At 42.0% G+C, this 27,252-nt stretch overlaps 1 protein-coding gene across 1 annotated transcript in view; it reads left to right on the top strand.

Moving 5' to 3' along the window:
* The first annotated feature begins 379 nt into the window (after nt 1–379).
* Nucleotides 380–27,252, top strand: part of SLC9A4 (solute carrier family 9, subfamily A (NHE4, cation proton antiporter 4), member 4) — a 68,519-nt gene continuing 41,646 nt past the window's right edge. The window contains exons 1-2 of the mRNA XM_011969573.1: nt 380–1,107; nt 5,970–6,433. Coding sequence (XP_011824963.1) covers nt 852–1,107; nt 5,970–6,433 — 720 coding nt within the window. The 5' untranslated portion in view covers nt 380–851. The remainder of the gene's footprint in view (nt 1,108–5,969; nt 6,434–27,252) is intronic.

The raw sequence follows: 27,252 nt of genomic DNA, 5'->3' as shown, positions 1-27,252 counted from the left end.
TACCACCTCCTTCTTATCCTCCTTCTTCCTCATGTATAGAGACAATATAAGACAGTTTGCCAGACAGTTCTGGTTTGTGCCTACAGCTTTGCATAATTATCATTATTATTATTCATTCCCCAAAGTGTCCTGGTTTAGATACTTTCATGGTCACCTTAATAATCATCACTGAACGTGTCAAGGGTGTTGCATTGCAGGTGCCCACTAGGTGTCAGCAGTGTGACCTCCCGAGAACACTCAGAGAAAGGATTTCATTACAAAAGTCAAATCAGAGCAAATAATTAAGTGTAGCTCAAGAGCTACCTGCAGCCTTGGCCATTCAAAACAAATGAGAGGACAGGGGGAGGAGAGAAGGAACAGGTGCAGATCAGATAGCTCCTTCTTGGGATCTGATAGAGAGGGAGGGTTTCCTTTCCTCATTAGAAGGACTCCAATGATCTGTGCAATGACCACTACAGTATCCTTTTAAATTTTCACCCACAAGACAAAGCCAGTATGCAGTGAAATGAGGAAATGCCTTTAAGTGAAGAGATTTTTATTCCTTTCATAAACTGCTCAAGCCATAATTGGATGGAGGTCCTCCAGGTAACTCCATGGACTTTAACAAGTCTATTGAATAACTGCGTTTGAGTTGGAAGCTGAGTTGCCTGAACACAAACGATTTAAAGAAGATTAGAAAGCGTCTACATGCAGAGCTCAATAACACACTTGGAATCTTCTTGGGAGGACTCACGGATTGTACCTATATTACTTTTGACCCAGGTGGATGCAGTCACTCTCTAGGAGCCTCCTCGACTTCAGATGTGTGGCACACATCCACCCAGGGGTGTAGGTAGGAGAAGCCCACAAGAATGGCTCTGCAGATGCTCGTGACTTTCAGTCCTTGGAATTGTTTGCTACTGCTAGTGGCTCTTGAGTGTTCTGAAGCATCTTCTGATTTAAATGAATCTGCAAATTCCACTGCTCAGTATGCACCTAACGCTTGGTTTGCTGCTGCCAGCTCAGAGCCAGACGAGAGGATATCTGTTTTTGAACTGGATTATGACTACGTGCAAATTCCTTATGAGGTCACTCTCTGGATACTTCTAGCATCCCTTGCAAAAATAGGTAAGTCCTTCAACACCTGGTTTGGTGAGTTATTTTTTTGCATAAGATAGTGAATGTGAAAATGCCTTGTAGATAATGGGCTAAGAGGATTTTAACTGTTACTGCTATTACATTAAAAATTCTCTTCCCTTCAGTCAAGGGAAAGTCATAACTGCATTTTACTAAGCTGTTTAATACATTGAGATTGTGCTTTGAAATTTGAGAGTATACTTCTGTGTACTGGGCTGTGTTGGTTTCTTCTCATTTCAGGGTGACAACCATGTGACATTGTTGACATGCAAAACTCTCAAATTCTATGCTTTAAAAATATAGAGAATAAAGCACGTAGACCTGGGCATGATGCAAGGTGGAAATTTCAAATTTCAGGAACCACATAATGTTTCTTCTGTAAAATGTTCTTTGCTGTGTAACTGTGGGCTTCATCAATGACCCCATTGTTTATTCTTTAAAAGTAGCATGTGCTTCTTGCAAATTGACAGAAAGCAAAAAAAAAAAAAAAAAAGCCATAGGCAACTAGTATCACTCAGTGATGGGATGCTGGGGCATATAATACTATATCTGTCAGTAAAATATTAGTTTACACCTAAGCCAAGTGGGGCCAGTGAGCACCTCTAGTTTCCTTTGTGAAATAAAGTGAATCCAAGTTAATAGATTAAATTCCAATCGAGGGATCTTTGTGTCAAAAACCAAAGAGGTGGTTATTCTCTGTGACTATTTAATCCCTAACTGCACCCCCTTGTCTCTTTAAAACCAACTTATTCTAAAGTGGAAAATTAATATAATTATCTCAAATGCTAAGTACAATGTCTCCTTTGCCTCAGCTATAAACTTTATGCTATTTGAGTATGTAGATTGCCTTATTGAGATAGAATCAATGAAACATTTTAATTCTCATTTATGTATATGTGTATGTTTTCTCTAGGATGGATGTGAAATGTGGGTTGAGCTTTGAGGTCTGGCAGTTACCTTCTGTGGGCTCTGGCTATTCACCTAGCTGCCTCTCCATGGGTGTTGGGGACACTGGTATAGGTGTCCCCTTTAGACTCTCCTTTATAGTTGCTATTCATTTTGAGCTAGTAAAGTGTGAAGATTAAATAGGAATTGTTAGTTTGAAGAAGTCTTATGCAATTTGCTTAGTAATTAAGTCACACAAAGGGTCTTACTATATTTTTAAGAGATATTCAAGTAAAAATGGCTTTCTAAATGGATAACATTCTCAGTTCAGAGCAGTCTAACATCTTTCGTGAAATCATATGGACACTGATTGTGTTCAAGGTGATCTTACTTGGTACTTGAGTTTTCCTTTTAAAACAATATGCTAGAGATTCTGTGTTTCCTGCTCCCACTCCACAACCTGGCTTCCTCTTCACAGAAATGGCTCAAGTCGATCTGAGTACCAGGAAACTCGTCCTGTCACTGACTAGCTAGTTGGTCTATCAATAAACATATAAATGCAGAAAGGGTGCATTTTGTCTTGGTTTTATATTTGTGTAAAACCTAGCTTGTTTTGTAGAGGCATTGTATGCATCCATATTCATTCTGTCTAGGAGTGAAGAGCACTGTGAAAATACGATTATTCATAGAACTGTTGGTTTAAATGTTCTTGATTTTCATGATGTAATTTAACATACTTTAGAAAAAAGAGTAGGATATCAGAATACACTTATTCAAGTACAATTTCATATTCACTAGTCTTCAAGAATTTAGATTATTTTTGTATTCCATATGGACATGAGGAGTGAGGAGATAAAAAGGCCATATTTATTGAATATATACCATGTGCCAAGTACTAGGCTGGTAGTTTTATGTATAAGGGCTTATGTATTAGGGCCAAAATAATAATTATGATGATGATTTGCAATTTTAACACTTAAGAAATTCATATGGGTTTTTAAATATTGTATTAAACATGAATCAGAATAAAATTAATAATCATTATTATGATTCATTCTTTTATTCCTCATTCTATCAAGGTATATTTTCTGAGCACTCATGAAATATGTGGAAATGATCATGGTCCCTGACCTCAAGGGACTTGGCTTAATGGGGAAGATAGTTTAACCTAGTACTTACTGCCCGTAGATACTCTGACAGAAAAACATCAAAACTCTCCCCTAATCCTTTTTAAAACACCCAACTATGCACTTATAAAACAAAGATAACGTAGAACAAAGATAATACAAAACCACTTCAGACTTTGTGGTTTATCTTCTACTTCAGTTCCACGTCTTAGAACGTCATAGACGAATGTTCCCTGAATCTTTGGGAAGAACGGAATTGTAGGGCCTTCTTTGACTTTCAGACAGGACTTTTAATATTTGTGTCCATTTAAGCTCTAAGGACTGAAACTGTAAATTTTAAGTGATTGACTCTATTGTCCATCATGAAAGGGAGAAGTTTTAAAATGTGAAAGGCAGGTAGCATTTCTCTTTACAGGGCCCTACTTACGGATGTGTGGCCTCTTCCTGCACAACTGTGTAGAGAGCAACTTGGCTTAAAGCAGGTGAATGTTGGATCCATTTCAGGAAACTGGATTCCTGGAAGCAAGGCCAAAATGGGGAGCCACAAGGCCTGAGAAAATCATGCTATGGGCTTTTCCACCTGCTTTATATATTAAAAAAGTTAAGTTTGGTTAAAATAAGCACTAACTGAAGAAGAAGGAGAAGGAAAAGGGTAAGGAGAAAGAGAAGAAGGAGGAGATGGATAAGTAGAAGGAGGAGGTCAAAAGAAGGAGAAGGAGGAAGAGAGTAAGAAGGAGCGGCAGGAGCTGGACAAAGAGAAGATGAAGAAGGAGGAGGAGAAATAGGAGGAGAAGAAGAAAGAAGTAAAATAAAGAGGAGGAAGAGGAAATGGAGAAATAAGCAGTGATTAGAAAACGATGAGTTCAGTGCACCAGAAGAGGTGCTTACCCCAACCCTGAAGCCAAATGAAAGTGGGGATGGTATTCCTTGGTGACAATTACACCCTGTCGTGTCAACTTGCTTACTTATAGTTAATGGAAAAAAGTTCAAAGCCATGGTCAGGGAAGTTCATATCATCTTTGGATGGGTGAATCTAACAATTCCCAAGGAGACATTTACTGACTCCCTGTGGCCTGTGGCTGGAAGCCCACCACCTTCCTTAGGTTTGAATTCAAGGTCTTCCATTATTTGTCTCAAAATCATTTTCCAAGTCCTCTCCTGACACTTTTCCCAGTTCAAAGGTTGCTCCAGCCGAGTGGATCCCCTTAATGAATGTCAAAGATATCTGGCTAGGCCATTTGTTCCTCTCTTCTTTCACTTTTGATGCTCTTCCCACCTAAAATCTCTCCCATTCTGTTACCCAATCCTCCTCTAACAACCTGTTCAATCTCTTCTCATGAAAAAGCTTCTCTGATAAACGTTTAACTGTTTATTCCTTCATTTATACACTTACAGATGCTTTCAGCAAATAGGCCAGCTGTTGTGGACAAGATACCGTGCTAAGTATTTGGGGAGACATGACAATGTAAATCATTCTGCTTGAGTCTGGGGGTTTCCACATTATTAGGAGACATGAATCATGCACAAAAAAATAGTAGACAGGGATTATTGTTATTAGACAGAGTCAGATAAAATGCTTTATTAGTCGTAATTCAGAGGAACATATGAACTTAGGAAGAAGCTAGGGAAAGCTAAGCCTCAAAGGATGAGCAGGACTTAAAGGGACCAAGGAAAAGGACAATCCAAGCAGTGACATTAGAATGAGAATACAAGAAAGAGGCCTGCAGAGTGACAAGGCCTTTGACTGGCTGAATGCAGGCTATGTAAAGATAGTGCAGAATGTGTGGGAGACGGACTTGGAGAGAGCCCCGTGGTCATCTGCTGAGCTCTGATCTCTCACCATGTTTGTTGATATGTTCAATATGCCCTTCATTATATACTTACACGTCATCTTCTTAGTTGCTCAGGTCTTGTTTCTAAAGCTTTATCGATACTGGGAATTGCAGTTGTCTACCTCTCTGGTCTTCCACCTGGCGGTACTTAACTGTAGTCTTTGCACAGTGAGGCTCTCAACTAATACCCTTGGTTTACAATCCAGGAGATGCTTTGTGTGCCTTCAGAATCCTAGGTGGGAATTGAGACAATCAGAGACCCATGGTGTAGAAAAATCATCTGACAGTAGAGTGTGGAATGACCTGGGGGGTCAAGGGTGAGATTGGAGGTCAAGAAGACAATGCAATCATTAAGATGAGAAATGGGAAGATCCTAAATAAAGGCAGTAGCCAAAGAAATGGAGAGGAGGGGATAATTTTAAGGGTAGTGAATGAGAGTCATGACATAAGAAATAAATACAGAGCTGATTGATGAAGAGTCACTCAAGAGAATGCGACCTGATTTCCCTCTTCAGTGGCTGACCAGATAGCAATGTCATTGGTTAAACACAGGAGACAAAATAAAGGACTTTTAATTTTTGTGTATGTGTTGGGTGAAGAGGGGAATGAGGTCAGGTAAGTTTGGAACAAGCTCAGGTTTTGGTGACTATAATAGATTCGGCATGAGCTTGAAACCTGAGCTTGCACGAGTGCAAAAGTTTCACCCTCGTTTCTCCTTCTCCCTCACGCACCCTCGCAGATCCCTGTAAGATGGGAAAGCAGGAAGGAGGATGGGGGAGGGGGCAGCTGGCTGAGAATGATTCTGTGACCTGCACTGAGCTGGGCATGTTACCTACTGATCTTAGCGACGACCCTCATGACACTACCAGTTCCTGATACAGATGGGACGCTGAGGCTGAGATGCCAGCCAGCTTGCCCACGGTCCTGTCTGCTTGACTTTAAAAGACCTCAGGTACACCCAGACCGTTTCGTTTGCAAACACCTAACTGTGCTCTCTGCTGTTCCGCAGGCTTCCACCTCTACCGCAGGCTGCCGGGCCTCATGCCAGAGAGCTGCCTCCTCATCCTGGTGGGGGCGCTAGTGGGCAGCATCATCTTCGGCACCGACCACAAATCGCCTCCGGTCATGGACTCCAGCATCTACTTCCTGTATCTCCTGCCACCTATCGTGCTGGAGGGCGGCTACTTCATGCCCACCCGGCCCTTCTTTGAGAACATCGGCTCCATCCTGTGGTGGGCAGTACTGGGGGCCCTGATCAACGCCTTGGGCATTGGCCTCTCCCTCTACTTCATCTGCCAGGTGAAGGCCTTTGGCCTGGGTGACGTCAACCTGCTGCAGAACCTGCTGTTCGGCAGCCTGATCTCCGCCGTGGACCCCGTGGCCGTGCTGGCTGTGTTTGAGGAGGCGCGTGTGAACGAGCAGCTCTACATGATGATCTTCGGGGAGGCCCTGCTCAATGACGGCATTACTGTGGTGAGATGTCATGTGCCCGCCCCCGCTTCCGGGGAAGATGAGGGTTCGGGGTGGGGCTGGGGACCGGAGGCTATGGAGAGGGCTCCAGCGTGGCTCAGGCAGCAGGACAGGGATGAGCTTCAGCCCACGCGGTGTGGTCCGAGTTCTGGTGAATTTCCTGAGGATCTGCACTGCCTACATAACGGCTCACTCGCATTGCTTGTCATTCACAAGCCAGCTCGTTTCTCTAAAGAGTGGGAAAGGAGAAAGAACGTGTCATTCTTGAGTTAAATGTAGTTTTTCACTTAGCAAAGAGAAACTGTTGCTAATGGCCCTTCTGGGGTTTCACGGCAGCTAAAGCAGAAGCTGATGTTTCTATTTTCTCTCCATCATCAGACCTCACTCTCACTCCCTTTATATGCGTTTTTGTTTTGTTTTTTAACATACCGCATTAGAGATAAGGGTCAGGGAAGAGACGGCGACAGATTTGTGAAAATGTGTTAGTGTTTGTATCACTCAGTTGCAGGACTTGTGTGGAAAAACGTGAATGAGGTGTTTTTGCTTATGAGTCTTTCTGGTGGGAAACTGAGAAGGACATACAGGCTTGAGCAACACCTGCCATTAAGGCTCAGGGGATGTCTGCAGGCTGGCGGTGCTGGAATATTGAGAAGTAGCCAGTCCCGTTACTCAATTTCATTAATTACTACAAACCTTCGGCAGTTGTTAGACAGGAAGACTTTTATACATACTTTTATATACATTTCTTATTTTTAAATTTCTGTCACAGCACATAAGTGATACTAGAATACATTTTCACTGTAGGAATCAAACAGTACAAAACTATATCGCATGAAACACAAAAGCTTCTGCTTGCCCTCACCTCCTCCTCTATGTAAGAGGCAACCACTTTTATCAGCTTGGCCTTTTCCCTCCTGTCTTTGTTATATGCATATATAACATTTTTGCAAATCTTTTATCATGTATGTGTATGTGATCTGTATTTTTTAATATAAAGTGGGTGGATTTTATGTATTGCTTAGATATAAGAAGTCTTTCCATGTCTTGTTTTTTTTTTCTTTTATTTGAGACGGAGTTTCACTCTTGTTGCCCAGGCTGGAGTGCAATGATGCAATCTTGGCTCACCGCAACCGTGTCTGGCCCTTTTTCTATGTCTTTTCAGCTATTGCATAGTATTTCATAGATGAAGTTACAGTAACTTATCTAACAGTTTCCTGATGAATGGGTCATTCAGGTTGTTTCCAAAGTTTCATTCTTACAAGTAATGTTGAAATGCATGTTGAATATTATTTTTTTCTGCATGCCTCTTTCTTTGCATTTGTATTTTTATATGATGTTTTCTTAGAAGTGAAATTTCCAGTTTAAACAGTATGTATATTTAACAATTTAAAATGTGCTGCTGTTTGAATCAGCTCCTATCTGCCTCTTTGGTAAATGAGAGATTCTCACTCTAAGGTTATAGATGGCCAAACACATGACACCCAACATTGGGCAGATGAGACTGACAGCAGTTTATCAGTCACCTATACTCACCGCCAAGGGGAGGAGGATGCCACATGCCCCGCAGGGCCACACAGAGGCTGCACTTGGGAACAGAATGAACAACAGGAGCTGCGGGAGGCAGGCTTTGTAGTAACAAGAGAACCAGGTGCTCCCTGGTTCTCACAGGAGGAGGTGATTGAGTTGTTGGAATCATTTTGCAGGTTGGCAGGGACCTGAAACCTGAGGAAAAAGCAGGAACTGTGCCTGGTACCTTTGATAAGGAGGGTGGTTTGGCTGGGGCACCTTATCCAGGGATGGGAGCGAGGAGGGAAACTTGCAGATAGACCAGCTGAGGTCTTCATAATTTTGCCAAATATCGAGGCAGTACATAATATCAAACCTTAATTTCAGCCCCTAGGCCACAGCTGTCAAGATTTTCCAGAAAGCCTTTATCAGTTTATACCTCCTTAGACAGTGTATTGCATCCATATTTTCTTGTATTTTTGACAAGGGACATTGTTTCCTTAATGTTTTCTAATGTCATGAGCAAAAAGCATTTCTCATGTTTGTTTTAATTTCCATGATAATATTAAGCAACTTTTCAGCAACTGCAAATCATGACTCTGTCACATGCTGTACATTGAAAGCTCATGTCCTTTCAGGGTTGGCAAACTTAAAAAAATATAGGACACCAAGTTAAATTTAAATTTCAGATAAACAATGAATACTTTTTTTAGTAAAAGTATGTCATATTCCAATTTTTATATGCAAATGTTGCGTCTTTGGGACCACTTGCTTAAAAAAAAGATTTATAGAAATTCATGAAATTATCTTACCTTTAAACTTTTGAATGTCCCATAAAGACCAAATATTTTCTTCCATTCTATCATTTACACTTTTTAGATTATAGTATCTTTTACCCTATAGAAGTTTTAAACTTTTATATAGTGAAACCTACTAATGTACCCTTTTTTGATCCTGGGTTTCATATTTTGCTTCCAGAGATTGTGTCTAACCAAAAGACATGCATACATTCTGTTTTTAATTTTTTTCCCATTTACAATTTACTAATTCACCTGGCAAGCAAGATCTTTTTTGTAAAAACTTTATGCAAAAATAGTACAGAGAGAAAAAGTCCCCTTTGAGAAATAATCTGAGCTATACCCACGGATTTCCAAAGCGAAGGAGGCCCATACATGAAGCCAGATGTCAAATCATGTATTCATAATGAGAATCCCTAATGGCTGAGGCAAGGCACTAGAATCATCAGGCTGGTGTATTCTACACTTGTGGGCAAGCTTCACAAAAAGCCACATTGTCAGGAAGCTGACAGGGGAACCTGGACTCCAGACTGCCATACGATTCAGAGATTTCATTTTTCAAAGTCTGGTCCTCAGGCCATGTGTCTCAACATCACACTGGTGGGACTGATGAATCTTCAGATGTCCAGTCCCATTTCACACCCTCTAACCCAGACTGTCTGGGAGTTGAGCCTAGAAACCTGTGTTATTAAAACCTCAGATGACTGCTGAAGTTTGAGAACTATGGATTTATTGCCTTCAGGTTGAGAGAAGCTGATATATGTTGCTATAAAATGATGGTATGCCTAGAACAAGGACCGCATCCATCTCCCCAGACCACACTGGATTAGTCTCTGAGATCTCCTTTCCCCAACCCACTCCTTCTATAAATACTGTCATACTTTCAGTTGTGTTACAAATGAGCAAATGTCCTTGTCTGGGAATCCATTCTGTCTCTTAATGTAGCCCCTCTGATCCATGATGTGTCCATTTGTAGTTCATCTCCCAGAGATAACCTTGTTTCACTCAGATCCAAGTTTTTTGGGGGTTATCTGGTTACTCTCACCCACACTACTGACAATGTCCCGGAGGGTGTTCATCTGTGACAAGACCAGGGCCACCCCTTGGAAGTCCATTCTGAGGCAATTATTCAACCTCTCCTTCATGAATTATTACAGAAGTCAAGATACTACTGGATAAATGCCATCTCTTTAATTTTCACAGCACATTCTTTATTCATCAAAAACTCTGATATAATCTACAAAAGTTCTTGCCAAGGAAGAGTCTTTATCAATTACCAAGGAAAGCATTTGACTCCTGCCTCGAGCTTGAGAATCTGACTTCCTCCTGAGTTGTCTCTAGATTTCACATGGAGAGCCAACCCCGGCTTGGCTTCTGGTTGGGGTTTCTTTGTTAGCAACATTTGTTTGACTTCCCCAAAGTTTAATTGCTTTGGGGGAGACATTTTTAAGAACGATCATTTCAGGATAAAATTATAATTTTCAAGCCACCGGAGTATCTGCTGAGGACACTGTTGTGACCTCTGCTGGGCAGAGCTGCTGTTGCGTTGGCTCTGTGGGGTTTTTCACACGTCAATCTTGGGCCACTCTGTGGTCACCCACAGCACAGTGAGTATTAAGTGTGCACTGGCACTGCTGGGTCCCTAAGTGAAACCAGAGAAGCCCCAGGGCCATATTTAGAACACAGCTGAAAAGGAACGGGTACTTGCTGCCGTCCAGTTGTATTTTGAGCTAAGGGCCTTGACCTCACCCTTTCATTGAGGAAGGAGCCTTCTTGGGGGCAGCAGTCACCAGCATGCCTTTTCGGCAAGGAGGCTGAGTCATCCAGAAGGTGGCCTGTGATTGTGGGTTACATGCGACAACGCTGCAAATCTTCATCCACAAAAGAGCTGCCTTCCCACCAAAGACAAGGGGTTGCTACCAACAGCCGAAATATTGATGAATCTGATTCTCCAGATCTCTTGCCCCACTTATTCCTCCATCTTGCTGAATATTTTAGGTTATGACACTAATCACCAGAACACACACACGCTTAATGATGGGGCAAAAGGAGGGAGACAAAACCCAGATATCTTTAGTGTCCTCACCCTCCACTGTACACAAATGGTTACAATGTGAGGAGATGGATACAAGAATTAGCTTGACCTTAGTAACTATCTCACCATGTACAGCATATATATACACACACACACATATATAAACATATATATAATATATGTGAAAAAATATATAAAAACATATTAATATATATATTAATATCATGCTGTACAGCTTGGATATATATAATTTTTTATTTTTAAGAAAAGGATGTTTCTAAAATTGCATGAACAATGTCCCTAGTTAAAATCTCATGGCCAAAATCACAGCAGGAAGACAGGTGTGGCTACTATGTCATTTCTGCATTTATTAGTGTTTTGTTAAATCCTTTGCTTTTACTAAGAGGCATGACCAAGTGCCCTTACTTCATGAATGAAGAGAATAAAGCAAAGGAGTTTAAAATGAGCTGCACAAGGACACACCGCCTGAACGATGACAGAGCAGACACGGGTGTGCGCAGCTCTGCCTCCTCCTAAACTTTTCCTTTTGTCCTTACCTTTTGAATTTTCCACTCATGGAACTGGGAGGGACAAGAGAGAACCTACGTGCTACCGATGAGGAGACTGGGCTCAAGTCCAGTGAGTGAAGCCAGGGTTCTTTCTGCAAAACAGTGTGGCTTAAGGCAACATTCTGATCCTATTGTGCCTCCTCTTGCTGTAAAATTGGGATAATGACATTCTTCAGCTCACAGGATCACTGGAAAATTTATACTCAGCTCTTAGCAGAGTGAATGCCCAGCCTGGAGTAAGCACTCAATGAATGCTGGCCATGACTTTGTATTGAAGCAGCTCCCAGACCCTGTTTAGTGTTCAGCTCATTCTGAACAAGCAGCTGATTTTACATATGGCACCACCTCACAGGTGGTAGGGCGGATTGTTCTTAGATTTATATTCTGCCCTGGTTTTCTTGGATCAACTTGCTGGATAAGCAACAAAGGGAGGCCACCAAGCTTTCTATCATCCCCGGCTCGCCCCAGCTCCTTATCTCCTCTACCTCATCAGAGAGGTCAAAGACCCAGGCGGGCCAGGGCTGAGGCTGGAACCCACGCAGCCTGGCTCCAGGGTGTCTCTGCTCTTGACTGCCACCCGGTACTTCCCCTTTTCCCCATCCCTCTCTCCCCTCCTACTCTTGCTTCCTCCTCTGGTGACATCTTACTGGCTCTGGATGCCATTCTCCAGGAGGATAGTGGGAGGGGAAGCGGAGCGAAATGTTCTGAGCACTGGGCCAGTCACCTTGAAGGCTGCTTCATGACGTTTTCCTTATTTAAGCCTCACGGCACCTTAATGAGGTGGTGATAGTACATAGTGGTTAAGGACAGAGACCCCCTGGACCCAGACTGTCTAGGTCCACATCTCTGTACTGGCCCTTCTCAGTCCTTCAGGCCTCTTGAGTGACTTAGCAGGTCACCGTGTGCCTAAGTTTCTTCACTGTTTTATTTTTGTTATAAAGACACAGATTCTCATAGAAGTCATTTATCTATTCATTGACTAGAGTTTATTCTATGAAGCTCAGTATCCCAGAGACAGAGTGAAAAGTCATACTCACTGCTTTGCCCAGCCAGCAATTCCCTTTGGCTGAGGCGATCAATGGCAAGAGTTTCTATCAGAGACCGTTGACCTTTCATTCATTTTGCAATTTTCCCTCTATTTATTATGGATTCTTGCTGCTAGCTTAGATCCAGTATCTTCGATCCTATATCTGATCCCTCATGCCAAAATTCCTTTGCCCTCTTCTCTTCTCATCTGTCTGTCCCTGTAGCAACATAACTTTGCTGGCTTGTTGTCTGTTGGGTCTCTCGATTTCTGTCCATGCTGTTCCCTCCTGCAATCACAGGACTCGGCATCTAGAATGGAGCATTGCAGAGGGCGCTGAGTCAAGAGCTCTAGTGAAAGAATGGATGCTGCCGGAAGAGTGAATAATGAATGAGGCAACAAGAAGTGAGGACTAGGAGAGGAGTGCAGGGGCCGCGTTGGCCCTGGGGCTGGCCTGCTGCCCAGGTCTCTGTTTCCAGTGACTGAAGCCCCCTTTCTTCAAGCCCCCAAGAGGGAGCAAACTGGGGTGATTTTCCTCAAATTAACTGTCACCGCCAAACTTCAGAATTGCTTCCTGAGCCTAAATGCTAAAGGTGGGATAAAACCAGGGGCGGGCATGGGCAGAGGGAAGACTCCCAGGGTCCTATCTCTCCTTCCCCACACCTTGTCATGCACGTGTCCTGCACCCCACTGTCCTGGACACAGGGCACATGAGGGTGAACCACGTATCCAGCCTATTCATTTGAGGGCAAATTTTCCTTCATGATCCTTTCTGCCTTATATTTTCCTGCCTCAAAAGGGGTCCTTACTCTATTACTTCCTGTTCAAGAGCAGTAAAGCATAGCCAAGAGCATGGATGGGAAGTCATATGCTTCATTGCCTCCACTCCTTGCAAACTGAGTGACGTCAGGTGAATTACTTACCCTCTCTGGGCCTCATTTTCCTTTCTGTAATACGGAGATAGGGTTGAGGGAGGGTTAAAATGAATTGATACACGTAAAGCATTTAAAATAACACCTGGCCCAGAGTCAGTCCCCCGCATTTGGTGTTATTTATGCGAGCCCACCTGCATGAGTACGTCTGAGCCACAGAGCTCTCCTGACACCCTAAAGATGCCACATTGTCGTGTCTGTCTATCTGAACTTTGCAGTCTCAGCTTTTCCTAGAGAAGAGCTGTATGTACACTTGAACAGAATCTTGAGGGGAGAATAGGCATCTTTTCCTTGTCCTCTTTATATTTCCTTTCATTTTATTCTGATTCCAAGGATGGGAGCCGAGAGGAGATAGCTTTACTAGGAGACACTTTCCTCTGGCCAAGATATAGGGAGCTCACTGTATATGGGGGGCATGGGCCTACAAAGTTGCCTGATCTTGAGCAAGAGACGTAATCCTTTTGTGCCTCAGCTTCCACATATGTAAGATGGGAATGATTAATCTGACTTCAAAGGGTGACTGTGAGGAGGCTGTGAAATGAGACTCCGGAGGCCTGGCGCAGGGCAGGTGATACACAAATGTCCCCTTGCCCTTCCTGTGTGCCAGAGATGGGTCCACGTAAAAGCGACCATCTGCTGGGTGTCTGTCAGGCATAGAAATGGAGATTATACCTAAACTTCAAGCAGAAAGGGCCATGCAGCCTTGATTGGTTGGCTTCGGGTGCCTGGGGAGTGAACGCCACAGCCCTGCAAAGTCTCAGCAAGTGCCTTAGCTGTGAAGCTCTCTCCTGGGGCTGCTTCTGACCTTCTGTTGGGGAGGGCAGGAGTCTGGTGCCCACCCAGCCCAGACATGGGTCCCAAAGGATTCAGGCATTTGCCTTCAGACATGCGCTTTCAGTCAAAATATTTGGAATTTCTCACGGTGAACTTCTCAGCCCACAGCTGGGGTGTGTGTGTGTGTGTGTGTGTCTGTGTGTGACAGGCAGAGGGAGAAAGACAGACCGAGAGAGAGAGAGAGAGAGAGAGAGAGAGAGAGAAAGAGAGAGGAGAGGGGGAGAGAGAGGGAGAGGTGCAGCAACCACTATAGCTTGTGATAAAGAGCTTGGATTGGGCTGGGGAGACAGGAGGAGCTGGGAGAAGTGAGGAGCAGATCAGTAGATCAATGCAGATCCCAGGAAATGAAGGAGAGTGTTGCAGGGGGTGGAGGTTCACCAAATCTGACTCCGAACCTTCCACAACAGGCAACCCCTTTACTTCCTGCACTTTGGGAGTCCAAGCCGCAGACTCGCCCCTTAAGGAGCAGCCTGAAGGGTGTGGGATAATCTTTGGGAGGCATGCTAAAACACCACAGGGCTGGAGGGGCGCTTTATTATTTCATTGCAACACCTCCCATTTGATTCATCAAACCCTTGTTTGGTTCGTTTTCTTCTGGCTCAATAAACAGAATGGTTGACGTTTGAATTGTACAAATTGGCTTTCAGCTAGACTACACTGTGAGCTACCGAGGAGTGATTAGAACTCACTTCAGGTCACAAGCACAAGAAAAAAGAACAAATCTTCTCTGGTTATCAAGTTGTCTTTTCTTTGTCAGGAGGTGGGGTTGAGCAGCTATGGAAATGGATTTAGAGGAGAAACAGGGAGGGAAGCAATGTCTCTTGAGCTTTTAAGGGAATAATCCGAAAGAGTACAGAAAAGCGCATGGGAGAAGTTCTCTCCAGCCAGCCTTGCTGAGTGCCTGGGATGCAAAAGCAAACACGCTTCATCCCCTGCCTTTGAGGAGCCACAGCTATGAACACATGACTTATTTCTTTCAGTTTGTAAATCATTCCTTTTAACCATGGACCTGCTTGTTCTGTGTTTTATTAGAACCCTTTCTAGCCACAGATAATTCCTAGGAGGTTGCATAATACATTAACAGAAATTCCTGACTTGAGAGAAAAGCTTAGGGCTTCAAGCACAGCCTGGGGACTTTCCTAGTCCTGTGGTTTTCAACAGCTGTCCCACCCCCAACAATACCCGTTCACGCATCCTTAAGGGCCTGTGGGTATGTTAGGCTGCAGTAGGAAAAAAACATGCCCACTGTCATGTGAAAAGCCCCATGAGTTGGCCGTTTGGGAGGTGCTGACTGACAAATAATTTCCTTATAAGCTTCCTCAATGGTTGCATAAATGGATGACATCCAGCAGAACCTGTTGCACAGGCCTGGATGAGAGCACTAGATCCAGGCGATGGGTGAGGGAGGAAACCATTGACCCTGCCTCCAGGCTGGGGTAATCCATGCTTTCCTCCTTACCCCCCAGGACCAGCTTTGGTTGTTAGTAATAGGCTAATACCACCAAGAGAGCTGAGAGACCATGAAATCTCATTTCTTTATGTTAACAATGAAGTTCAGTCATGTCTGGTGGAACCAGAGGTCCCCTGAGTTCTAATCCTCCATCCATCCATCCATCCATCCATCCATCCATCCATCCATCCATCCATTTATCAAAAAATATTACTGAGCTACTACTTAGTGTCAGACACTGCTTGTTCCACTATGCCAGAGCAATCTCCTTCTCGGAAAAAGCAAATTACAGAGATAGTCTTCAGTGAGTTTAAATCTATCGGTTACAACTGATGCTTGCTTTTATGGTTAAAACAGTTTTGAGGTTAAGTGGCTTTTAAGTTACCTTTTGTATCATGCAGGTGAACTGACACTAGATGGTGAAAGATAGTCCTAAAATCGTTTGCTCCAAACTGATGAGGCGAGTGAAGGAGGAGAGGGATTTGCATAGACTGAGGGGTGGTAGGCTCAGGTGGGTTCTTGGATGGCGGATGGCACCATGAGGAACAGGTGTTGGTGGAGGTGGATGATAGTATTAGGTTAGTTTTTAATTGTTGAGTTTTAGAAACCTACAGGCAATTGAAAGAAATTGTTCAGTAGTTTTAGAAATGAAAATCTAGAGCCTGGGCCAGAGATCAAACAAGATGCATATTTGGAAGTCATTGGCAAGTAGGCGATAATTGCAGCTACGAACCATGGCAATCCTCCATCTTTCTTCAAGCTCAGAATTCTTTTTAAATTGAAAAAGAATTCCTTAAAGAAAAGTCATTGCTGTGCCCTAGGTCAATAAACAAGTTTTATTGATCCACACACTTTTCTCTTCTCCTCATTACATGTTCTGATATCCATTCAGTTCACCAGCTTGACCTCTATTCACTGAACTTAGAAACAACGAATGTCCAGAGATCTCAACCCCAAGAACATGGGTGAACACCTTGTTTAACTTCTCTATCCTGGGCTTCAGGTCTTTTTTTCCCCTCCTTTAGGAGTGAGGTGAAAGAGCGTCCTCTCTTCTGCCTTTTACATCATTATGCAGAGCTTGCTAGGTAATTGCTGGTTTTCTTAGTTGGTTTCCTTTTGTGGTTGGAGAGTCAGAGAAGGTGGTTGCCAAGAAACTGCCCATGACAGAGTTTACTATGCCAGAGCTCCTTAATACAAGCTAGAAAATCAACCGGACTCATCGCTATTCAAGGTCTTTAGCTTATAGAGCAGTTACCATTTTGAACATTGCTGGTCACTGTGCTGGAGGAGAGAGAGATTTCTGGAGGGTCTCACCTCAGCAAGCAAATGCCCCATTCTCTCCTATTTGAAACTCTCTCTTATAATTCTTTCTTGAGAAAAAAAAAAACAAACAAAAACTCTTGCAAACTCAAAAGTTGGCCAGGCATAATCACATGGTGACAACTAACCTCAAAGAGACTAGAAGTGCAATCTTACAAGGTTCCTAGAAGGGAAAGAAACATTGGATAAGCAGTGCTAATAGCTATTACATAGTCATTTCAGAGCCTCATCAGGGATGTATTTGGTCACTCGCTCACACTCTACTGCTTTTTCAATCGATTTTTAAATTTGTCTTCCCATTTGTATTAATACATTTTTTTACTGTTAATGAAGAGATACCTGAGACTGGGTAATTTATAAAGAAAAAGAGGTTTAAGGGACTCACAGTTCCACATGGCTGGGAGGCTTCATGATCATGGCTGAAGGCGAAGGAGGAGCAAAGGCACGTTTTACATGGCAGCAGGCAAGAGAGCATGTGCAGGGGAACTGCCCTTTATAAAACCATCAGATCTCATGAGACTTATTCATTATCATGAGAACAGCATGGGAAAAACCCACCCTATGATTCAATTGCCTCCCACTGGGTCCCTCCTATGACCAGTAGGGATTATGGGAGCTACAATTAAAGATGAGATTTGGGTGGGAACACAGTCAAATCATATTGTTTTACCTCTGTCCCCTCCCAAATCTCATGTCCTTACATTTCAAAACCAATCATGCCTTCCCAACAGTTCCCCAAAGTCTTAACTCAATTTAGCATTAACTCAGAAGTCCACAGTCCAATGTCTCATGTGACAAGGCAAGTCCCTTCCACCTATGACCCTGTAAAATCAAAAGCAAGTTAGTTCCTTCCTAGATACAGTGGGGATAAAGGCACTGGGTAAATACACCTGTTCCAAATGGGAGAAATTGGCCAAAATGAAGGGACTACAGGCCCCATGCAAGTCCAAAATCCAAAAGGGCAGTCAAATATTAAAGCTCCAAAATTATCTCCTTTGATTCCATGTCTCACATCCAGGTCATGCTAATGCAAGTAGGTTCCCGTGGTCTTGGGCAGCTCTGCCCCTGTAGTTTTGCAGGGTACAACCCCCACCTCCCCCTCTACCCCGGCTGCTTTCATGGGCTGGTGTTGAGGGTCTGTGGCTTTTCTAGGCACATGGTACAAGCTGTCAGTGGATCTACCATTCTGGGGTCTGGAGGCCTGTGGTCTTCCTCTCACAGCCCCACTAGGCAGCGCCCAAATGGGGAGACTGCATGGGGGCTTCAACTCCACATTTTCCTTCTGCACTGTCCTGGTAGAAGTTCTCTATGAGGGCCCTGCCCCTGCAGAAAACTTTGGCTTGGACATCCAGATGTTACCATACATCCTATGAAATCTAGGCAGAGGTTCCCAAACCTCAATTCTTGACTTCTGTGCACCAACAGACCCAACACCATGTGTAAGGTGCCAAAGCTTGGAGCTTATACCCACTGAAGCAATGACCTGAGCTGTATGTTGGCCCCTTTTAGCCACAGCTGGAGCTGAAGCAGCTGAGACACAGCACACCATGTCCTAAGGCTGCCTAGGGCAGGGGCACCCTGGCCTCAGCCCAGGAAACCATTTTTCCCCCTAGGCCTCCAGCCCTGTGATGGGAGGGACTGCTGTGAAGGTCTCTGATATATCCTGGAGAACCTGGAGACATTTTCCCCATTGTCTTGGTGATTAACATTCAACTCCTCATTACTTGTGCAAATTTCTGCTGCAGGCTTGAATTTCTCCACAAAAAATGTTTTTTTTCTTTTCTACCTCATCCTCAGGCTGCAAATTTTCCAAATGTGTATGCTCTGCATCCTCTTGGATGCTTTGCCTATTAGAAATTTCTTCTGCCAGGTACTCTAAAACATCTCTCTCAAGTTCAAAGTTCCACAGATTTCTAGAGCAGGGGCAAAATGCTGCCAGTCTCTTTGCTAAAACATAGAAAGAGTTACTTTTATTCTAGTTCCCAACAAGTTCTTTATCTCCATCTGAGACGAGCTCAGCCTGGACTTTATTGTCCATATCACTATCAGCATTTTGGCCAAAGCCATTTGACAAGTCTCTAGAAAGTTCCAAACTTTCCCACACCTTCCTGTCTTCTGAGCCTTCCAAGTCTCTTGGAAGTTCCAATCTTTCTTGTCTTCTTCTGAGCCCTCCAAATTCTTCTACACTCTGCCTGTTACCCAGTTCCAAAATCACTTTCACACTTTTGGGTATCCTTATAGTAGCACCCTACTCTACCTGTACCAATTTGCTGTATTAGTCCACTTTCATGCTGCTATGAAGAAATACCCAAGACTGGGTAATTTATAAAGAGAAAGAGGTTTAATTGACTCACAGTTCCACATGACTGGGGAGGCCTCACAATTATGGCAGAAAGCAAAGGAGGAGCAAAGGCACGTCTTACATGGTGGCAGGCAAGAGAGCATGTACAGGGGAACTGCCCTTTATAAAACCATCAGATCTTGTGAGAACTCACTCACTATCATGAGAACAGCATGGAGGTAACCATCCCTATGATTCAATTACCTCCCACCATGTCACTCTCCTAACACATAGGGATTACGGGAACTACAATTCAAGATGAGATTTGGGGGGGGATATAGTCAAACCATATCACCGCTCCAGTTAGCTTCCATATCATTCACTCAATTATCCTTTCCCTTCTCTTAGTTTCTATTTTTCAGTTTTTCTGTCCCACAACTCATAGTTCTTCATGGTCCCTCGTTGTACCTTAATCTATCTCACCGTATTTCTCTAGTCATCCATTCCAAGTCAATTATGTTTGTGACAGAAAAAAACAGTTACCATAGCTGCAAGCTGGGCAGAGGGTTTCACCTCAGACTACTTCCCAGACCCTAGTCTATCGATAGACTTACTGAAGGTCTGTCTACTCTCACCCTTGAGTAGAAAGTCCCCTGTTAAAAGTAATATAGTCAAACAAGACTACCCCTTCCTCAGATGCTATGTCATAGAAGTTACCCTTACAGGGATCCATGTGCATGGTGGGGACCATAACTCTCATGGCTAGGAGGGTTGGTGATCACAACAAAATGCAATTAATTATTATTAGGGCCTCAGCTATCAGTGTCAAATGAATCCATAAGATTTAATATTATGACTACAAAGAGGTTTCTTACTTTGGTTCTTAAGGACAGTTAAAAATCAGTACATTTAATGAACTGACATGGCTATAAGGTTTCTTTATTTTATATGAAGTAGTATAATGTTAGCCAAAGTATACTGTAAAAAGTTAAGGATGTTACTGTAGAGGACCACTAAACATAATGCAAAAAATTTGATCAATAGATAAAATTAAAATAGAATTCTAAAAAGTATTCAATAGATAAAAATGAATGCAGGAAAAGACAATAAACCAGGAGTGAAGGAGGGGAAAAGAAAAAATATTGTAATATGGTAGATCTAAATCTAACCATAACAATAATGCATTGACTGTTAATGGACTGACCACTCCAATTAAAAGCCAGAGATTAATGAAACTGATTATAAAGCAGGCCCAAATATATTCTATTTATAAGAAATGCAATTTAATTATAAAGACATAAATGAGGTGAAAGTAAATGGATGCAAAAAGATAAACCAAGCAAACAATAAGCATAATAATGTTGATTTGGCTACATTAATATCAGTTAAAAGACATAATGATAGAATGTATTAGAAAGTTAAAGAGGGATCTATCATAATGATAAAAAAAGCTGACTAATCAAGAATACCTAAAAATTGTACATGTGTATGCACCTAATAATAGTGCAACAAAATACATGCATTAAAAATTGACAATTTGAAAGGCAGAAAATGACAATTCCATAATTTTAGTAAGAGATTCTAATACCTTTCTCTTAGGAAATGATACTAAAATCAAGTAAAATATCATCAGCAAAGCATGGAGAATCTGAATATTATCAACCACCTTGCCCTAATCCCTATTCATAGAATATTGTGCCCAACTACTGCAAACTCAACATTCTTTTCAAGTGCTTATGGTATGCTTAATAAAAACGACCATACATTTGACAACTAAAGAAGCCTCAATAACTTTAGAAGCCTTGAGGCCACACAGAGTATATCTTTTGTTCACAACAGAATTAAAAATAAATTTAAAATATCTAGGAAATTCTTAATATTTGGAAATCAAACGACACACTTCTAGATGTTTCATGTTTCAAGAAAGAAAATAACATTTTAGATATCTTTTAAATAACATTTAAGAGTACCCCAAAACAGAAATACTTCCAACTGATTTTAACAGAGATATGCTAGATCCTTTCACTGAATATTATAGAACATTACTGACAGGAATTAGAAGACCTAAATAATATCATATTCATTAATGGAAGAGTCAACATTTTTAAGGTATCGGTTTTCTCCCATTTTATCTATAGATTCAATAAAAGCCAACCAAAATCCCAGAAAACATTTTAGTAGAAATTGACAAAGCTGATGCTAAAATTTTGTTTGGAAATGTGAATGACCTAGACTACACGAAACAATGTTTAAAACTAAAAAACAAAGCTAAAAGACTTATGTGATGACTTACTATAATGCCACAATAATAATAATTCTACACAAATGACAATATTAATTAAAGAATAGAGATATAGACTATGAAAGAGACTGGAGAGTTTAGAAATAGACTTACATATACATGGTCAATTAATTTTTGGCAAAAGAACCAAGGCAATTCAATGGAAGGCAGTCTATTCAACAAATGGTGCTGAAAAAATCTGGTATCCATGTGGAAAACATGAAAATCACCCCTAACCTCAAGCTATATTTAAAAATTAGCACAGGATGTATCATAGATGAAATGGAAAAGGTATAATTATAAATGTCCTGGAAGAATACATGGAAGTAAATCTTTATGACTATAGAAACAAAGACTTTTTGACCTTGGAGTAGTCAAAAGACAGGAAAAGCACAAATTAAAACACACATAAAAAAGAAAAAGCAATGAATTGGATTTTATGAAAAGAAAAAGAAATGCTCTTCAAAATGCACAATCAGAAAAGCAAGCTACATATGAAAGAAAACATTCACTATACATGCATTTCACAAAAGACATAGAGAATATGCAAATAATTTTAAATAATTTTAGTTCTCAATAAGGCTATAAACAGCTCAATTAAAAATAGGAACAAGATTTGAGCAGATACACTATAAAAGATGATATATTTGTGGCCAGTAAGCACATGGAAATATGCACAACATAATTAGTAATCAGGGAAATGCAAATTAAATCACAGTGAAATGCCACCCAGCCATTTGAATTACTAGAATAAAAAAACCTGACAATATCAAGTGTTGACGAGGATATGGAGCAACTGGAAATCTCATACATTTCTGGTGGTGGTCTGCAGTAGACAGTGTTTGTCCAAGTCTACCCCAAAAGTCCAAGGAAGCTGAGAGGCAGATAAAAGAGATGGATATACCTAGTTTTTTTAGAAATAAACATTTAACAGAGACTTAGGAACAGAAGCTATGCTTGTGTCTTCAGCAGTGGTGAGATGATACGGTGGAGCCCCATGCCATTAACTCCCAGACCCAGGGCTTATATACCATAGAGAAGGAATGTGTAGAACAGTTGTAGGGAAAGGCAAGAATGTTGTATAAATCTGTCTATAGGCAGAATTTATGGACAAAGTTGTTTGGGCTTGCTGTACTTACTTTACTTACTGTAAATCAAGGGTATATGCTTTTACAAAAAGAACAGTGGATAAAATTTACAGTATATGCTTTTACAAAAAGAACAGTGGATAAAACAGAAATCTTAGAGGCAACATGGTGGATTAGCATCTAAGATGAGGTTGCTTTAGGCTCCACAGGTGGGTATATAAAATGATATGATGACTTTGTTTTTATTCTTTCTAATTTTGAGAGAGAGTCTCACCATGTTGCCCAGGCTGGAGTGCAGTGGCATGATCTCTGCTCACATGCTCACTGCAATATCCATCTCCCAGATTCAAGGGATTGTCGGGTCTCAGCCTCCTGAGTAGCTGGAATTGCAGGCACATGCCATCACACCCAGCTGATTTTTGTATTTTTAGTAGAAACAAGTTTCACCATGTTAGCCAGGCTGGTCTTGAACTCCTGGCTTCAAGTGATCCACCTTCCTCAGCGCCTCAGCCTCCCGAAGTTCTGGGATTACAGGCATGAGCCACCATGTCTGGCCTGATATTATGACTTTGAAAACAATTTGGCAGTTTCTTAAAACTTTCACATGTCTACCATACTACCTAGCCATTGTACTCCTAGGTACATATGCAAGAGAAATGACAACATAGGTCTACAAAAAAGGCTTGTACATGAATGTTCATAGTAGCAACATTCAAACAGCCAAAAACTTGGGGGTGGAGAGTGGACAAGTATTCATTAACAGGTAAATAGGTAAATAAATGAAGAAAATATGCCATAACCAGATAATAGAATACTACTCAGGTATAAAAAGGAAGGGACCACTAATACCTGCAACAACTTGGGTAACTCTCAAAAACATCATGCTGAGTTAAATAAGCCAGAAAAAAAGGGTTCATAATTTGTTATTCAACTTATATAAAATGTAAATTAATCTACTGTGACAATAATAAATTAGAGATTTCCTGGGGCAGGGTCAGAGAGAAGGATGGACTTCAAATGAATGAGGAACCTTTCAGGGTTCATGGAATTGTTCTGTATCTTGACTATGGCAATGGCTTTATGGGTGTCCACAATGTCCAGTATTCATTCATTTTAGATGCAGTTTATCATATGTAAGTCTTTCCTCAATAAAGTTAACAAGAAAAAAAAAATGTCAGCACATTTGGGATTGACTCTTCACCTCTGCTGAGCCCTGGTCGAAGGACTAATGTTTTTAGTCATTGTGTGAGTCTCTGAATGTTAAAATGGCTTTGCAAACTTTTACAGTGGCATCAGCTACAGGACCATCACTATTATAATGTTGGAAGGCTTGGAGAATCTTGTGTTAAAGGTAACACAAAAGGATCATTTGCTGAGACAATGAGTGAAGAGGGAAAATCTAACCTTGTTCTCTATGGGGCTGTGGACATGTTTGAGATTTAGCATTGGCTGAGCTTTTCCCTTCAGTGTATAAAAGATACACACACATTATTGTGACTTGAAATGAACCCAAAGAAAATCTTTTGCAACTATAATGTTACCCAAAGCCTGGTAATTTGAAAGGTAAGAACTGTTTTTCGTCCAGTAGTAAGGATTGTGATTGTAAAGGCAGTCTTCTTAATTATATGTACTACTTTAGCTTCTGAAACTGCCATGGCATCTTCCTGGCAGGGCACACTGGTGTCCAAAGACAAGGCTGGTCCAATTGCCTTTCCCAGGCCATTGGAACAGTCTGGGTAGCTACTAATAATCTAACAAGCTATGTAAAAGAATTTTAGTTTATGGCAACAATATTCAAATCTTTGAGTCTCGGTCATGTTCTCTGAGTTTCCTCTGGATTTGAGAGTCAAATAAACAGTCAGGTTCCACTTAACCTCATTCAGATTTTCCTTTTCTGGAATTGTGGGGAGTGTGTGACTCCTCACTGTGGCTTCATTCCTTTCAGTGTGAGCTCAACTCCAACAGTGCAATACCCAGGCCTTCTAAGACCCATATGTGGCAGAAAGTGAAATTGGACTAAACAAACTCACCGAGTCGAGACACAACCACTAAGATTCTTTTGGATTCATTCAAAAATCATAAGTCACATTTTGTTTCAAATACTCAGCCCAGGTTTTCTTAAAGCATGGCTTCAGTTTGTTTAAATAAAATAGACCAGGATTTTAACAGTTTTGTAAAGTATGATTGATACACAAACAGACCGATAGATGTTGTCCAGGTCCGTCATGGATTAGACACTCAGAGTGCATTGAACGTATAGGAGTTTTACTAGAGAAACTTCTGTGAGCGAAAATGGGGAAGAAGCCCAGGGGGATGGGAGAGGCCTCAGGTCACCGTGCAGAGTGATTCCAGGGGAAGGAGAGAGGGAAGCACAGAAGCTGGATGGGACTGTCTTTACTGCACTTCTTAGAGACTTTATCAAGCTCATCAGGAACCGCAGACTAAAACACGTATCCAAGGAGTCCTTTTCCTTCCAGAAAGGGGCCTATCTCAGTGTCCCTGCTAAGCTCAGGCCTCAGCTGAGAATGACAGATGGGAATCCCTGCAGTTAGAGATCTGAGGGGCTCCGACTGCCCCAGATAGAGAGGTGGATGATAGACAGCAGATGGATAGATGATAGATAGAGAGATAGAGAGATAGATAGATAGATAGATAGGCAGATAGACAGACAGATAGATAGAGAGACAGATAGAATTAGAAAATATATATCTGTAGTAGTTTTCTCTAGGAGGGATTGTGGGACATTTGTGGGGCTTTTCCTTTGTTTTTTTTTTTTTTGTTTCTGGACATTTCTACACTTTATCATGTATATTCTTAACCAAATTCAGTTTAAGCTTTCTGCAAGTCTTTCTCTTTTTAAGTAATTCCTTTCCTAATATCAGAAATTCACAATGTCCGTGGTATGTGTGTGTGTCTGTGTGTTTGTTGCATGTGTCTGTTGCTTGTGTGTCTGTTGTGTGTCTGTTGTGTGTGTGTCTATTGTGTGTGTCTGTATGCTGTGCGTATACTTGCTTGGACCCATTGGCACCAAGCTTTCTGATTCTTCTTCATCTTCCCCAGCTTCCTCTCCTCCCAGAGAATACACTAGAAACTTATGTTTGAGGGAAGACGGCAAGCCTATTATAACCTTCTGCCCACATTCCCTTACCTAACCGTGCTTATTGGCTACTGGTTACTTATTACATTGAGCAGTGAGCACTAATCCATACACTCAATACCTGCATCCTAGGCTGTCTTAAGAAACGTGATTGAACCATTTGGGGAATAAGCCACAGTTTAAGACCTTGTAAAATTCAAAATAAAATTATATGTGCTCTGAGAGATTTATAACGAAAACTTCCAGTCTGTAATACCAGTTAATTTCACAGCATGGTCATTTTGTTTATAAAAGCTGTACTGGGTGGAATAGTGTCCCCTCAAAGATCCATGCCCACCTGGAACCTCAGGATGGGACCCTAATTGGAAACAGTGTCTTTACAGTTATCCTTATTGAAGGTGAGCTCACACTGGACTACGGTGGACCCTAATCCAATGCCTGGTGTCCTTATAAGAAGGTGATATGACACAGAGGAGACACACAGAGAAGACCAGGTGAAGATGCAGGCAGGGACTGGAGTGATGCACTCACAAACCTAGGAACAGTGAGGACTGCTGGCAGACACCAGAAGAAGCTTGTAAGAGGCAAGGAACGGCCCTCCCCTAATGCCTTCAGGGAGCATGGCCCTGCCAACATCTCGAGTCTGGACTTTTAGACTCCACAACAGTGAGAGGATACATTTTTGTTAATTCAAGCCACCCAGCTTGTGGGACTTTCTCGCAGCATCCCTAGGGGAGTCATACAGGAGTCAAGGTCACAGAACCTTATTGTAGAGGTGCTTGTGGACCAAAAAGTCATTAGCAGAGGGCCACTGTGCAACCTCCTTGTGGGCCCTCCCCTGTCAACAAAGTACATTGGCAATGAAGCATCCTAGATGAGGATTGATGGCACTGGAGCTACTTCGAGGCATGCCCCTCACTGCCAGCTCACATTCCCAAGCCCAGAGCCACTCGGTATGATGTTTGATATCCGCACATAAGGGAGTAGCAAAAAGTGTACTGTTACATGGTGACTGCAGCACAAATATGTCCATCCCATAACCTCCTGCTGCTTTTGCATCTATCTGTCCCTAGAGGACAGCCTCCCTCAAACAAACTAAGGCATTCTTTAGAAGGGAGAGCAAGGAGAAGGCCTTTGTCATCGATGCACTCCAACTGTTCATGATTATGAACAAAACAAGACAGCTGCCTAGGGGCAACTTTTGCACATGATCAATCATTTACTGCCAACCTCTCTGTGAGAAAACATTTTTTTTTTTCTTAAATAAGGTTGAGTTTCGCTCTTATCACCCAGGTTGGAGTGCAGTGGTGCAATCTCAGCTCACTGCAACCTCCTACTCCCAGGTTCAAGCAATTCTTCTGCCTCAGTCTCCTGAGTAGCTAGGATTACAGGTGTGCACCAATGGTGGTGTAATTTTTGTATTTTTTTGTATTTTTAAGAGAGTCTCACTTTGTCACCCAGGCTGGAGTGCATTGGCGTGGTCTCGGCTTACTGCAAGCTTCACTTCCCAGGTTCATGCAATTCTCCTGCCTCAGCCTCCTAAGTAGCTGGGACTACAGACGCACACTGCCATGCCTGGCTAATTTTTTGTATTTCAATAGAGATGGG

The sequence above is a fragment of the Mandrillus leucophaeus genome, unplaced genomic scaffold, assembly GCF_000951045.1.
Source record: "Mandrillus leucophaeus isolate KB7577 unplaced genomic scaffold, Mleu.le_1.0 Scaffold9, whole genome shotgun sequence".
Taxonomy (NCBI): Eukaryota; Metazoa; Chordata; class Mammalia; order Primates; family Cercopithecidae; genus Mandrillus; species Mandrillus leucophaeus.
Note: the sequence above shows the minus strand (reverse complement) of the source record. Positions and strands in the feature narration are given on the sequence as shown.